Source organism: Scyliorhinus torazame, chromosome 13, assembly GCF_047496885.1.
Source record: "Scyliorhinus torazame isolate Kashiwa2021f chromosome 13, sScyTor2.1, whole genome shotgun sequence".
Lineage (NCBI taxonomy): Eukaryota > Metazoa > Chordata > Chondrichthyes > Carcharhiniformes > Scyliorhinidae > Scyliorhinus > Scyliorhinus torazame.
Window position 1 is genome coordinate 64682608 of NC_092719.1, and position 16311 is coordinate 64698918.

At 53.6% G+C, this 16311-nt stretch overlaps 1 protein-coding gene across 1 annotated transcript in view; it reads right to left on the minus strand.

Moving 5' to 3' along the window:
- LOC140388072 (anoctamin-1-like) overlaps positions 1-16311 on the minus strand; it is a 239442-nt gene that overhangs the window by 14046 nt on the left and 209085 nt on the right. The window contains exons 24-25 of the mRNA XM_072471680.1: positions 6796-6974; positions 6114-6219 (exon numbers count right to left, since the gene is read on the minus strand). Coding sequence (XP_072327781.1) covers positions 6114-6219; positions 6796-6974 — 285 coding nt within the window. The remainder of the gene's footprint in view (positions 1-6113; positions 6220-6795; positions 6975-16311) is intronic.

Genomic DNA, 16311 nt, shown 5'->3' on the forward strand with positions numbered 1-16311 from the left:
GCGGGGCTAAATAGCTGCCTTTAATTCCGAAGCTCCTAGAAGAAGGGGTATATGTAATTTGTGAAGCTGTCACTCCACAATTAGATTTTTAAAATGTAATGGAAGCATTCTGACTAAGTGCCCTTTAAGCAACTGCCTGCGACATTGCTCCTGAAATAATAGTCACTTGGGTGTGATTCTTCCCTCTACTGAAAGTGGAACATGACTTAATGAGCAACCAGAGAATGGAACAGCACTGAACCACAACAGAGCCAAGCCAAGCAGGGAAACTCATTGCTGCTATCTAGTATCGCTAGCATCTCATCACTATTCACTGACGCTGGAGTAGCGTTCCTTAAAATTCTGTAAATAGAAAGCAAATGGAATATGGTCAAGTGTTATTTTTCTCTGACATCAACTCTCAACCAAATGACAAGCTTTTCTGCCTTTCATTTGACTGTTAACTGTGGTGAAAGTCCTCATCATTTCTTGTACTGAACATCTAGGAGCAGCTTACTGGCTTAATGGTCAAACTGCTCCTAAGATTGCCAATGCCGCAGTTTAACAAAGCCACTTGAAGAAATGTGCATTGCTGAATGGTTAAAACAATACTGTGAGCAGGGCAATTCTTCACCAGGGGGAGAAGCTGAAGTATTCTCGCTTCACTGTACCAATTTCAAATGGGTTTCACTATCACTCACTCACTGAAAACAAGGCTTTCCGAGACACTGCGACATCTTCTGGGCCCGCTGTGGTTCAGTTAACAGCACTCTCACCTCTTATGTCAGAGGGTTGTGGGGGAGCCCCAGCTGATAATACAGTGTAGTACGGAGGTAGCACTGTCAGAGCTACCATCTTTCAGGTGAGACATTAAACCAAGGATGTCTATGCCCTCTTAGGAAGCAGAAAAGATACCACAGAACTAATCTGAAGAGCAAGTATCTCTTGTGTCCCCATGAAGATTCAGGCCATAGGTTGTAGATAATATTGTCCACCAAGATCCCAGCTGCCCCTTGACATCACCACTTCATTATCGGCTCTCAACATTTTTTGATCTGAAGAGGGAGAGAAAAGAATCTAATACGTGGCACAAACCAAAATCTTGCGTTCAGCAGAATTTGTGCCGATACTGTTTACAACATCGCTTAAACAGGTTGTCTGGCCATCATCACTTTACTGTTTGTGGGAGTTTGCTGTGCACAATTTAACTTCGATGATCTGAATGGTGTGCCATTGAATGAAGAATTACCCCTCTAATTATGATCTGCCACAGTATAGATTGCGCCGCTGAAAAGAGTATAAATGGAAACTCAGAGAGAGTATTGGTTTGCCCACTACATCTCCTGTGCACCCTGAAAGATGAAAAACATCGCACTTCTGCGTTGTTACATTCAGATCAAAACTAGATCATATTTATTTACAAGAAACCTGATAACATCGGGGGAAAAATGCTGCTAATAATCAGTAAAACAACTCAGCTTACACAATATTTTAAACTTTCTTGAAAACAATAAAGGCTCAAGATCCAAGCATCTTAAATCTTTTACATATATAAAGTGCGTACTTCAGTTTTATGGGCCCTTCCCTTTGCCATTTGGGAACTGGCAAAGAAACAAAAGGCTAAACCTCCGAGGATATAATCTGACTTCCTTTGAAGCAGAAGCAGGTTTCTTTGAAGAATGCCAAAGATCAAGACAGTCTTTAGCCACTAGGCATGCAAACATGTACTTAATCAGTTGTGCCAGTTGGGCATACACACTGAACAGCAGTGGTGTTTGGTGAGTCATTTACTTGGAAACAACATGTTAGAATTTCCTCTTCCCTAATGTCCCTTGTACGAAGACAGAAAGCACAGATAATTAATTCTGTTTCCCCTCATGAGTTGTAAACAGTATCGGCACAAATTCTGCTGAACGCAAGATTTTGGTTTGTGCCCAAAACCTCCTCCATCTTCCCTTGCCATCCAAAACCAGCACTCCATTTTCCCATTGGGCGGGGAAATAGGGGCGGGTTGTAGTTTGAACATGCACGGAGGCAGTGCACATGTAAAAGTGCAAATACATTCAGTCAGATGTGACTTTTGTCACCCAGGTTTTTTAGATGTTTTACACTTCTCAGGAGTAAGTCTAAACTTACCAGAGTTCATGGGAGAGGTAGGATAGGATTCAGGGACCCCTTTGAGAGAGTAATGTGCTCTTGGGATTGTCAAAAGTAGGCATGAATAAGTGGAAACAAAAGTGGATAAACTCATTGCAAAGGTCAAACTGTCAATGCATTTAAATCTCACTGGAATGTCAAGGCATTTAAATTTCCCTCAAGCAGTTAATGCTTGCTCGTTCACGCTATCTGTTGACATAACACGAGTGGCACAGTGGTTAGCACAACTGCCTCACAGCACCAGGGAGCTGGGTTTGGTTCCGGCCTTGAGTGCCTGAGTGTGTGGAATTTACATGTTCTCCCTGTGTCTGCATGGGTTTCCTCGGAGTGCTCCGGTTTCCTCTCACAGTCCAAAGATACGGAGGATATGGGGTTATGGGGATAGGACGCGGGAGTGGTCCTAGATAAAGTGCTTTTTTGGAGGGTTGGTGCAGTCTTGATGGACCGAATGGCCTCCTTCTGCACTGTAGGGATTCTATGAATAAGTCTGACGATCATCATTGAAGGATAAGTGCTGTGTGACCAATTCTACAACATATTGTCAAACAGGCTGCCTGCAGTTTGACTGACAGATCACATGGTTATCAAGTTTTTGATGTGGGGCTGCAAATACAAATGCTTGTTTTATAAACAATTAAGTACTTGAATGAAATGTTTGCTTTTAAGGGATTAAGTAGTTGAAGGAATTCTAATGCAGTGAATGGTTTTCATCATTGGGAGTGTTTTTTTTAAGTAGTCTTTTACTTTATTTCATTTTATCCTTGCATGGCTCCTGAGGTCCATCGAAGGTGGATGCTGGTTGAACTGGCATTGAGCATTTAGGGCATAGGGGGAGGTGCATAAGTTGGCATAATGGCTAAAAAGAGCCATGGGGTGGGTGGAGGGCCATGTCCTTTGAAATGTTTAGCATTCATTCAAGTTCACAGTGCAGTACCTTTAATTAGATTGACAACTTAATAGTTTAAACACAGCAGGCGGGAGGTTTATTTATCTTTCCCTTCACGCTTGAATGCATCTGAAGTGCCATCCATTGATCCTAACCACAAGGTTAGAAAAGAGGAAGTGAAAGCACCGATCAGGGACCCTTTGGAAATGGGTGCATTGAGAAAGGTGGGGACAAAAACGAGGGTCAGGAATGAGTGAATAGCAGTCACTATCAAATGGTGTACTGGTTGTAATGCAAAGGAAATATACCTGACACTATGCAAAGAAGGATCCTTTCCCATTCATTGAAAAAAATAATATTGTTCATTTTACACAATATTAATACAGTTTGCATTACTTTATTAAAAATAGCAGAACGCACAAGGAAATCATCAAAAGGCAGCATTACTGGAATTGTGTGGAATAAATGTCACCTACACCTAATAATAATTTTATTATTGTCACAAGTAGTCTTACATTAATACTGCAATGAAGTTACTGTGAAAATCCCCTAGTGACCACAGGCTGGTGCCTGTTCGGGTTCACAGAGGGAGAATCTGGAATGTCCACTTCACCTAACAGCACATCTTTCGCGACTTGAGGGAGAAAACCGGGGCACCCGGAGCTAACCCACAGAGACACAGGGGGAACACGCAGACTCCGCACAGACATTGACCCAAGCGGGAATCAAACCTGGGACTCTGGCGCTGTGAAGCAACGGTGCTAACCATAGTACTACCGTACCGCCCATCTGTTACTATCGCAGTGGCAGTCTATATTGGATGAATGTATTGGAGTTAGTCTCAGGAATGGTGCCATGAAGCTAATATTGATTGTTGTAGAAACCCACCTCATTCACTAATGGGTGGAATTTTCCCTAAAAATATGCAGAGCATCACAGGGAGAAGGAGAAGTCCCAATGGGGACTTTCTCTGCTATATCGTTTGGCTGATTGAGAATAAAAACTGCAATGGATAGGTCCCACAATGTCATGCTAGCAGAGTGGGCTCTGATTGAACCATACTGCCAAGTGCAACTTAGCATTTTAAAGATCCCCCGCCGGGTCGGAGAATCGCCATTGGCGCCGTGAATCCCGCCCCCGCCAGCTGCCGAATTCTCCGGCGCCGGGGATTTGGCTGGAGAGCCGCGCTGGTTGGCGGCTGCTGGCAGCGTCCCCCCGGCGATTATCCGGCCCGTAATGGACCGAGTGGCCGCCCGCCAGCGTAAATTACAGTAGATACTTACCGGCGGGACCTGGCTGCGTGGGCGGCCTCTGGGGTCCTCGGTGGGGCGCAGGGGGATCTAGCCCCGGGAGGTGCCCCCACAGTGGCCTGGCCCGCGATCGGGGCCCACTGGCCTGTGCCGTGGGGGCACTTTATTCTTCCGTCTCAGCCACTGTGGTCCTCCGCCATGGCCGACGCGGAGATGAACCCCCCCCCCGTGCATGCGCTGGGTTGACACCAGCACACGCCGGTGCTCCCGTGCATGTGCCAACTCGCGCCGGCCGGCGGAGGCTCTTCGGCGCCGGTTGGCATTGCGCCAAGACACTTCCCCGCCGGCCAGTGCGGCGCAAACCACCCCGGCGCCGGCCTAGCCCCTGAAGGTGCGGAGGATTCCGCACCTTTGGGGTGGCCCGCGCCGGAGTGGTTCACGCCACTCCTCGGCGCCGGAGTTGCCCACCCCACCGATTCCCGCAGAATCCCGCCCCAGGTCGCGCTGCTCCAAAGAATTAAAAATAGAATACAACCCCCTACCCCACCCCCTGTCCCGGCCTTGCAATAACCCCAACACAACACACCTCCCCCAACTTCCCAAGCACTGCTCATGGCGCTGCCCCAAGCATAGTCTTGGGACAGTTCCTGGGCAGGGGGAGGGAGCAGTGCTGGAGGCGGTGCTAGGGAGCAGTGCCCAGGCATGACCCTCGCACCCCTGAGCGATGCACTCATTTGAGTGCCTGAGAGGTTTTGCTCGTCAGATGTGCACTGGGGGAGATCAGTCGTAATTCACAGTTGTGTGCCCGCTCACTGATATGAATGGGTAATGTAACGGGGCGTATTATCAGATGCAGACACCTCATAATTCAATGCTAATTTATCTTAATGGACTTCCCGACATCGAATGTCGGGATTCCTGTTATGTCACTGGCATGAGACTGGGACAATGACTTCACGCCTTTACATTGGCAGGAAACGGGATACTCGTGGGATTTTCCACTCCCACTCTAATCCCAATGTCCTTCTTTTGACACAAGGAAAACTTAACTCGTAACACAACCCTTGCATATGTTAGAGCCGTGGCAGTTTTATACCATCTCATCCAGTTTTGCCTTAAATCCTTTCTCTTCATCTCATTCATGTCAATTCTTGCTAAACGAGTCTGAATCTTTCAGGACTGACCCATTTGGAAGGTAAAATGGTGGCAACACTTTGCAGCACTAGATGTAGAGAAGTAGTCCAATGAACCACAATAATGGTTAAAAATTCAGTGTTCTATGTGATGTTCCAGATCTTTTACAGTAGGCTATTGCTAAATACTTTTATATTGATGCTCAGTTTCCACTGGAAAGGCTTTCAAACATTGCTGAGCCCTTTTTGGATGTCCTACTGCCTCTTGAAGGGATAATAAGAAGATAAAGCTGCACCTTCATTGAGTCCTGGGCACAATGGAGAAATGCAAAGTTGGTCTCCTTCGGATTATAGCATGCTGTTAGCAGTGGAAAATTGGACTTCTGTTACAATCACACACAGTTAGTTAAGTGTTGATCGTGCTGATTGGTGCTTTCCCTAATCCATTCCATCTCTCTTTCTGTTTCCAAAATGATCTGCTCTTTAGCTACACCACTGCTGTGCTTTAACTTCACAATTGCTGAATCTTCCACCACTCACCAGAATTGTGTTTTGACCTTCTATTAAGCAGTATGTTTAATCCAAGGTCCAATTCATTAAGAACCTGATCCTGTCAAAGTACATTTTAAATTCAACTCCATTGAACTCTTCACAGATATTGCTCCACTTACCAAATTGCGCCATTAGATCCCAATGCCCAGTACTCACCTGGAAGATAATGACAAACGTCAGGCGTGCGGCCAGAATAGCCCAATACTGCTTGGAGTAATCATAGGCATGATCAGACCATGGTGGTTCCCTGTAATCCTTGTACCTTTGGTAATTTGGTGGGGAGTGGAGGTGGAATAGGGTAATTGGAGGAAAAGAAATGGCAGATCGTTCAAGTGTGCTAAATAGCAAAGAAGAAAACTTTCCAAATCATATTAGCTTTCAGAAAAATGCTTCTTAAAGTTACACCAAATATGAGGTTTTTTGATGGAGTAAGGCTCTACAGCTGTAAACAATCGAATTGCAGAGAAAACCACAAATAGTGTTCAGTAAGATCAGATGATGTACCACAAGTGCTGTTATTTCCAATTGAGCAAGCTGATGTTTCTCTGGACCCAGGTTTTGTTTCAAATCACTCTGCGTTTTAGTAAGGGAGCTGTTATTACCAACTTGGATCATGGATTGCAACAAAATAATTTGGCCAAAGAAATACTACTATAGCCCAGTTGCATCTAAAATATTGTACAGAAGCATTGCTTCTGCCAGCTCAAGTGGGGACCCTGTCTTTCTGCACCAGAAAGAAAAATAGGAATATAGTTGCTTGAAATCAACAGTCCAAATATCCTTTATCACAGATAGATGACAGTAATCATGCTGAAGCAATAGCTGAACGTATAATTACCTGCAGACTTTAATATTGTTAAAATACGATGATTGGGGATGTGTATCCTCTTGAAATTCACTGATATTGAAGTATGACAATGTATGATTCATAAACCCATGCATGCTTCCATCATCACTGTACATGTATTGGTAAACAAGGCGTGGGATGAAGTCTGACGTAATGGCGATTACAAATGCCTGGGTGGCACACAAAGATGTATTAACATTGAAAATGAAGAGGCTTGAAATAAATTCTACTGTTAAAATACATTGGGTTAATAATTTTACTAAATGATGGACAGAGGAAGGCCATGCAAACATATGAAGAGATTGTTCACTAATGTCACAAGAGGTGTGAATATCACCAGTAGCCACAGCTTTGCAATTCCTTCTGCTATTAGGCATAAAAATCTGCGCAATGCATAAATCATTTTAAGTTGACCCTTACGCTGCAGATCCAAGTCACAACAATTAGTGACAGAATCTACATTTCAACAGTACATGTTTGATATTTCACAGCTTTTGAAATTTTGTCCTGGGAATTACAAACTCTTCCTCTAATTGTTAGTGGGGCATCTGGTTTCCTGTGAAACTAGTTCAATGGTCTAGAATTATGATGTGGAAATTCTGTGGACCTTGAAAGGTCTTATACAGAGCCTGACTGCCTGAAAACCCTGGGATTCATGCCATCGCTCAGCTTCAAATAAGCTTCTTCTGTCTTGAAATATCAGTGCCACAATCTGAGGGGAAAAGGTGTATCCTCTCAATTGACTCATGTGGTTGACCTGGCAATAAAGGAAGACCTCCCAAAGTACAAGCTGCCATGGGATTTCTCAACCATCTGCCAGAGGAACCAAATGTGCTTCGCTTTTCAACAGGAAAATTTACAAGAAGCTCTGCCGAATTGTTGATATTGTGTTCTAAATTTGAAAATTTCCTTACAGCACGGCTTAAACCAACAGACAAACAAAGAATTGCCTCAACACTTCAGGTGCAAAGGCAGCTCTTGGTAACTACTTTAGATTAGTAAAGCCCACTCTACAATTTCACTGGGGGTATTTTTGGAGTGTGATAACCACAGTTATGAAAAACCATGTGTGTGAATTATCCGTCCATTGGGCATGTGCACTGGGCGGGCCCAGAAGAGGGTCTTAAACATACTTTTGACAGCGGTTGGCCAGCGCTGGCTGGTCAATTAACGGGCAGCCAGCATGAAAGACATGCTGGGAAAGGCTCAGAGCAGCCGGGGAGGGCGCCAAAAAAAGGGAGATTGCAGGCTGGTGCTTGCAATGTGCACCAGCGTGACAGCCGCTACGGAGTGAACAGTGTCCAGGCAACACATTCAAAGACAAACCTCAGTCCCCAGATATCTTTTAAAATTTTACTTAAGCCCTGACATTTCATCTTGCGCCGGATCAAGATTTCAGCTAAAACGTAAAAGCCACCTACTCGCCAGCCATAAAAGCAGATGGGCCACGTAAAATCCTTTCAATTGGCCCCCTAATGGGCTAAATAATTCTGCTTGATTGTCGCTGGGCACGTGCCCGATGACTAGAGTATTGCACGAGTGCGTGATGACGTTGGGACGTGCACAGATGTCTTCTTGTCCAATTTCACGCACTTTCGAGTGAGTCGCACGCCCACCAGAGGAACATAAAATTCTAACCATGAGGAAGTAATACCAAAGCTGTAGAACTCTCAGCAGGTTAAACATGTGTTAAATTTAATAAAACTTAACCTAAGAGAAAATTGAAGAAAACATCCCATTTTAAATATTGCTGCAATAAAAGGCTCAAACCTCTAAATGTGTTAAGTTAAAGCTGCTATGCAAGTGAATACTAAAAGCAAAAGAAAATCAGTTTCCCATCACAGAATAGAAAAAAAGCAATAAATAATCTGATTTTCTTTTCCAAATGATCAAAACATAAGTAAATATTTGGGTGGGAGTGGGCAGGCCTACCAGTGTCTGACTCCCAATGTCAGGAAAACGGACACTAATTTAGTGGGACGAGGGGAGACGGGTCCAACATGGGAATTCTGAATCCACTAGAATTTTATGATGGCACAGGGATGTGGTGTTGGGTGCTCTGGTGCACAGATGAGCCAACACAGTTGTATGTGGTACAACTCTATTTTATTTTAACTCTTATAATACAGTTCGTTCTGGATACTCTGCACGTGCTGTCTCCCTGAGTGTGTTTGGTAACAGATGTGTCCTGGTCCTCCTCTGCAGCTAATACTGACCACCGGGGGTCGTGTCTGTGCTTTTATATCTTTCTGTCATTGGTTGTGGTGTTGTGTGTTCTGATTTGTCTGTTGGTGTGTCTATCATGATGTGTGTGTTTGAATATCATGACATCCCCCCTTTTTACAAAGATATGTGCCTTCGTGAGTGCATCTAGAGTGTGTGTGTGTGTGTTGTGTACAGCGTGTGTATATGACGTAACTATTTACATGGGGCGATGTCGGGTGCGTCACACTAACAAGGTTGTACCATAACAAAACATGGATGCGAGAAAAAAACTTAAACAGTGGTCCGGTCAGACGATATCTGGAACAATAAACAACAACAGGTTATAATACAGAAGTGTTTGACTTTTTGAACGTATGAACAGCGTTATAAGTCCAGTCTAATGGGTGACCGCCTCAAGAATGGGCTGGTCCTCAAGCCGGTTCAGCTGTGGAGATTTGTGGTCACACTGGTTCACCTTGGACTGTTGGAGGTGATGCTGTTGCCGAAGTCTCTACTTTACCATTTGTTGTACTTCGTGCAGTGCTTGGTTTTTCATTCGTGCAAATATAACATTCAACATCTTTGTTATTGTTGCCTTGGCTGTGGTTTGGTTCTGGTGGCGATGGAAGGGGCATGATCCGTGGCATCTCCACGAAGTCATCCTTGGGAACCAGTGGAGGATCCGGCGTGTGCGTACGGTTCAGTTGCGAGCGTGGAAGGCGGCGCAAAGCTCGCTGATTGCGCCTACGCACCAATCCATCCGCCCTGCATGCCAGGAACAAGGTGGAGTCTGTTTTCTTTTTATGTTTGTGGTGGACGGCATCTTGTAGCCGATGGGTCGTTGCCATCGAAGTAGCACCATCACTAATATCATGCAAGGCGATGACGGTGCCAGATGTGGAAGTTGGCCGAGACCGTGCACGCTGGTTCCGGCCACCTGCTGTGCCGGAAGGGCGACTCCGCAGAGAAACGTCGAAGCATGTCGCCTTGGAGAGAGAATTGTTGCTCGCATCAACGTCTGGTGATGGCGCGAATTGGTGTGTCCATCTTGGACCGCCGGTGCTGGTTGCCACTGCCGACCCAGTGGGACTGCCACGCGATCCATTCCCTGTCGCCGTGGCATCCGCCGTCACCCTGAGCGTGCCATCACCGAGGCCGCGACACCGCCCGTCCGGAGCAAGGTCTGGCGTGCGCGAATCAGAGTTGGCGCTTGGCTGCTCCCCATCTGGAGTCCGGTCTGCCTTCCGTCGATGCCCCCCGTCCGGAGTCCCAACAGGTTCACTGGAGGCAGCCGAGATTCCCTGAAGCTGCACTTCTGGAGTCGGAACATGCAGGAATGCACCAACCAGTGGAGAGGCTCGAGCCATCGAGGGTGGAAGCGGTGCGCCGCCACCGCAGTCGTCAGTGGTCCCACCGTGATCGTCGAGTGCCTCGGTACGCACTAGGCGAGGTCTGTCACCTTGCACCTTTTGCATGGGAAGTGGGATGCTGTCGTCACTCGTCTCACATCCCGTGGATAGATCCTCATTAGCAGCTTGCTGTTCACTAGGGTTGGGTAAATTGTCAGAGTTTTCATCTGGTGGTGCACACCATGTCGGTGGACTGTCATTGTCTTGCCGTTGTCCTTCATTTGGGCTTTTCTTCTTTGGAATTTTAAATCTTCCCCCAGACATTGCAGAACCTTGGGCGTCATTCTCCGACCCCCCGCCGGGTCGGAGAATGGCCGTTGGCCGCCGTGAATCCCGCCCCCGCCCCCGCCGAAGTCTCCGAAGGGAGAAAAGTCGGCGGGGCGTTAATGGCGCCGCTGCCGCGGAGAATGTCACGGGTCTGCGCAAGGCAGCCGATTTTCGGCCTGCCGATATTCTCCCTTCCGGATGGGCCGAAGTCCCGTCGACGTGATGACCGTTCACGTCGACGTGAATCAAACCTCCTTTTCATCGGCGTGACCCGGTGCTCCAGGCTCACGCCGACCAGCGAGGAGGTGAGTGACGGCCTGGGGGGTTGGCTCTGGGCAGGAAATGGCGTGGCCGCAGACTGATTGCCTGAGGAGAGGTGTGTCTCGGCTTGTGTGTGTGTGCGGCGGGGGGGGGGGGGTGGTTAGAGTAGGCTGGGCTCCGGGGGAGTGCCGGGAGGGGGTCCGTGCCGGGGTGGAGGTTGGGGGTTGTGGAGGGGGTCCGTGCCGGGTGGAGGTTGGGGGGGGTCCGTGCTGGGGTGGAGATTGGGGGTTGGGGAGGGGGTCCGTGCCGGGGTGGAGGTTGGGGAGGGGGTCCGTGCCGGGGTGGAGGTCGGAGGGGGTCCGTGCTGGGGTGGAGGTTGGGGGGGTGTCCGTGCTGGGGTGGAGGTTGGGAGTTGGGGAGGGGGTCCGTGCCGGGGTGGAGGTTGGGGGGGGTCCGTGCTGGGGTGGAGGTTGGGGGTTGGGGAGGGGGTCCGTGCCGGGGTGGAGGTTGGGGAGGGGGTCCGTGCCGGGGTGGAGGTTGGGGAGGGGGTCCGTGCCGGGGTGGAGGTTGGGGGGGGGTCCGTGCTGGGATGGGTGTTGGGGAGGGGGTCCGTGCCGGGGTGGAGGTTGGGGGGGGGGTCCGTGCCGGGGTGGAGGTCGGGGGGGGGTCCGTGCTGGGGTGGAGGTTGGGGGGGGGTCCGTGTCGGGGTGGAGGTTGGGGGTTGGGGAGGGGGTCCGTGCCGGGGTGGAGGTTGGGGAGGGGGTCCGTGCCGGGGTGGAGGTTGGGGAGGGGGTCCGTGCCGGGGTGGAGGTTGGGGGGGGTCCGTGCTGGGATGGGTGTTGGGGAGGGGGTCCGTGCCGGGGTGGAGGTTGGGGGGGGGGGGGTCCGTGCCAGGGTGGAGGTCGGGGGGGGTCCGTGCTGGGGCGAAGGTTGGGGGGGGGTCCGTAGTGGGGTGGAGGTTGGGGGTTGGGGAGGGGGTCCGTGCCGGGGTGGAGGTTGGGGGGGGTCCGTGCTGGGGTGGAGGTTGGGGGTTGGGGAGGGGGTCCGTGCCGGGGTGGAGGTTGGGGGGGGGTCCGTGCTGGGGTGGAGGTTGGGGGTTGGGGAGGGGGTCCGTGCCGGGGTGGAGGTTGGGGAGGGGGTCCGTGCCGGGGTGGAGGTCGGGGGGGGGTCCGTGCTGGGGTGGAGGTTGGGGGTTGGGGAGGGGGTCCATGCCGGGGTGGAGTTTGGGGGGGGTCCGTGCTGGGGTGGAGGTTGGGGGTTGGGGAGGGGGTCCGTGCCGGGGTGGAGGTTGGGGGGGGTCCGTGCTGGGGTGGAGGTTGGGGGTTGGGGAGGGGGTCCGTGCCGGGGTGGAGGTTGGGGAGGGGGTCCGTGCCGGGGTGGAGGTTGGGGAGGGGTTCCGTGCCGGGGTGGAGGTTGGGGGGGGGTCCGTGCTGGGATGGGTGTTGGGGAGGGGGTCCGTGCCGGGGTGGAGGTTGGGGGGGGGGGGGTCCGTGCCGGGGTGGAGGTCGGGGGGGGGTCCGTGCTGGGGTGGAGGTTGGGGGGGGTCCGTAGTGGGGTGGAGGTTGGGGGTTGGGGAGGGGGTCCGTGCCGGGGTGGAGGTTGGGGGGGTCCGTGCTGGGGTGGAGGTTGGGGGTTGGGGAGGGGGTCCGTGCCGGGGTGGAGGTTGGGGGGGGGTCCGTGCTGGGGTGGAGGTTGGGGGTTGGGGAGGGGGTCCGTGCCGGGGTGGAGGTTGGGGAGGTGGTCCGTGCCGGGGTGGAGGTCGGGGGGGGGTCCGTGCTGGGGTGGAGGTTGGGGGTTGGGGAGGGGGTCCGTGCCGGGGTGGAGGTTGGGGGGGGTCCGTGCTGGGGTGGAGGTTGGGGGTTGGGGAGGGGGTCCGTGCCGGGGTGGAGGTTGGGGGGGGTCCGTGCTGGGGTGGAGGTTGGGGGTTGGGGAGGGGGTCCGTGCCGGGGTGGAGGTTGGGGAGGGGGTCCGTGCCGGGGTGGAGGTCGGGGGGGGGGTCCGTGCTGGGGTGGAGGTTGGGGGGGGGTCCGTGCTGGGGTGGAGGTTGGGGGTTGGGGAGGGGGTCCGTGCCGGGGTGGAGGTTGGGGGGGGGGGGGGGGGTCCGTGCCGGGGTGGGTGATGGGAGGGCAAATGAGTTGGTCCACCTGGCCAGGTGCCAGCCTCCAACAGTTGGACCCATGCAGTCCATGCCACCTGGCTGGGGGGAGGAGGGGATATGGGCAATGATGACATGTCGTCGTTCCCCTCCCCCCCACCAGGCCGTCATGTTTTCAGACCATCCAGCGATGTTGGCCGCCGTGGTGGCAGTCGCTCATGTCTATGTTGCCCTGGATGAGGAGGAGGAGGAGGAGCGTGCCAGAGAGGCGGCGCAGGCTGCCGCAGAGGGGCAGGCGGCAGCCGCCCAGGCTGGAGGGACACCTGACCGACAGGACGAGGAGGGGGAGGAGGACGTCGCGGCCCCACGGCAACGGAGGCACCCGAGGGCGCCCCGTGTGTACCGGCCCCGGCAGTCATACCAGGACCTCACGGACCGGGAATGCAGGAGGAGACTCCGGATGAGCCGGGAAACCGTGGCACACATCTGCCACCTGCTGGCACACCTGTCACCGCGTGGCACTGGCGGGGGCACCCTCTCCCCGTGTCCGTCAAGGTTACGGTGGCCCTGAACTTTTATGCAACGGGGTCATTCCAGGCACCGGTGCATCGGTGCATCCGGGCAGCGACAGATGCCCTTTATGCCATGGCGCACCGCTACATCCGCTTCCCCGTGGACCGGGCCAGCCAAGATGCCCGGGCCGTGGGCTTCTCTGCCATTGCCGGGTTCCCCATGGTCCAGGGCGCGATCGATGGGATGCACGTCGCCGTGCGGCCACCTGCAGATAACAGGGCCGTGTTCACTAATAGGAAGGGGATCTATTCGATGAACGTACAGGTGGTCTGCGACCACCGCATGATGATCCTGCACGTCTGCGCCCGTCACCCAGGCAGTGTACACGACTCATTCGTGTTGTCGCGGTCATCCATCCCCGGCATGTACGAGGGACGCCATCCCCGGCTGAGGGGCTGGTTGCTGGGCGACAGGGGCTACCCATTGCGATCGTGGCTGATGACGCCTATACGGAGGCCACGCAATGAGGCGGAGAACCGCTACAATGATGCCCATGTAGCGACAAGGGGAGTGATCGAGAGGTGCTTTGGCGTGCTGAAGATGCGTTTCAGGTGCCTGGACCTCTCTGGGGGCGCCCTCCAGTATCGGTCAGATAGGGTCGGCCGCATCATTGTGGTGTGCTGCGTCCTGCACAACATAGCCCAGCAGAGGGGCGATGTGCCGCAGGCAGAGGAGGGCGGAGTGGAGGAGCAGCAGGAAGAGGCCCAGTCCTCCCAGATGAGGGGGATGGGGGCAATGGTCAGGGCAGACGGGGTAGACACAGACGGGTGGCTGTCCACCGTTACCGGCTGGCCCAGCGGGCACGGGACAGACTGATAGACGCCCGCTTCACTGACTAGATGGGCGTGGGAATCGGGTAGTATGGCCACAGACCGCACACCATGACAACAGCCGACCACCCACACCCCCCACCCATCCACCCACCCAGCACCCTCACCCCCTCCCCAACCCCACACACCCCACCCGCATGCACACCACCCCCCCACTCCCAATTGCCGATCCACCGGCGGCACAACGGGCCGGGCTCACCCAGTTGCGGGTGGACGCGTGTCTATCGCAGGCCATGGAGAATGATGACAACCCGCCTCCGATGAGCTCCTGGCTCTACATCGTTGGACTATGTCTGACCCATGGCCACAGTACCACCATCCACCCGGACCATCCCTGCATGCGGCTGTGACACTGCAGCGCACGGTCCCGTCCTCTGCCCGGGGGATGTTTATGGCGGCCCAGGGGGAAGGGGGCAGACTCACCTGGAGCTGAGGTAAGACCACCCCTCACACACACACTTGCGCTCAACGTACATGACACCCCCGCACACTTTGGACAGAGCACAAAGGCAGCTTCGGTAGGTGTAACATTGACTTTAATAACCAAAGGAGTTCATGCACGTGCCCTAGCGCCTAAAACTCATCTGTGCCCTGCACCCGTGCCAACTTACTCAGTGTCTAATTGTTTGGCCTTACGGGCCCTTTGACTACGTCTACGTGGTTCCCCAGACGGTACAGCAGAACTGGAGGTGGACTCCTGTGATTCCTGCCCTCTGACACTGGATCCCTTTGGCGGCCGTTTCCTGGGGCGTCCTGGCCTAGATGGGCCAGGCTGCGGCCCGGGCGACTGGGATGGCAAGCTGCCAGCCTGTCCTGCCCGTTGCCCACCCGATGCACCTGGGACGGAAGGGGGGGAGTCCGAGGTGTCGCGGTGTACCGGGACCTCCCCTACAGAGGGAGCCGGGACGGACCACACCACCTCCTCCTCCCTCGGGGTGCCCGATGGCCCCCAGGCCTCTACATGGGTGGGGGATGCGAACGGACTGGCCATCCGACGCGCCCCCGACATCTGGCGCTGCCAGTCCTGGAGGCCCGTGCTGGTATCGACAGGGGTCTGCAGGTTTGCAGCCATTGAGCCCAGGGGGTTGTCGAACCCTGTCTGCGACAGTGCGACGCCAGCTCGCACATGGCCACTGGCGCCGATGCCCTCAGCGATGGCCTGCTGAGACTGGGCCATGGCCTGCAGAGACTGGGCCATGGCCTGCAGAGACTGGGCTATGGCCTGCTGAGACTGGGCCATGGCCTGCTGAGACTGGGCCATGGCCTGCTGAGACTGGGCTATGGCGTGCTGAGACTGGGCTATGGCGTTGAGCGCCTCTGCCATCTGGCGCTGGCACTGGCTCATGGCCTCCTGTGAGAGGGCAGCCATTTCCTGGGCCACAGACGCCGCCTGCACGGAAGGCCCCAGGCCTCGCAAACCGTTCCCCATGTCTGACACCGTCGCACCCATTGCCTCCACCGCGGACGCCATCCGTGCAGTGTCAGCCTGGGTGGCACGCATGACCGGGACCACTCCCAGCTCCTGGACGCGGGTGGACTCCTCCACCTGCGACCGCAGCCGCCGCAAGCCACCCGTCACCCTATTCGCTCGTCTCCGTGTCGGTGGTTGCATCGGTCTATGTGTGGGTGTGGTAACTGCAGGAACCCGGGATCCATCTGGGCGGCAGATGTTCGCTTGGCCTGGGCTGCCCTCCGACCGCCCGGTCCCTCTGCTGCTCCTACCTCCACCTGCTGTACCGGGACGGCTGTGTTGTGCGCACCAGTGAGTGTACCAGACGCCTCATCACTAAAGTGCCCAACCGTGGTGAGTGTTTCTGCGATGGTGGAGGGTGTTGGTGACAGCAGTGGCGTTGTGTCGTGCTCTTCG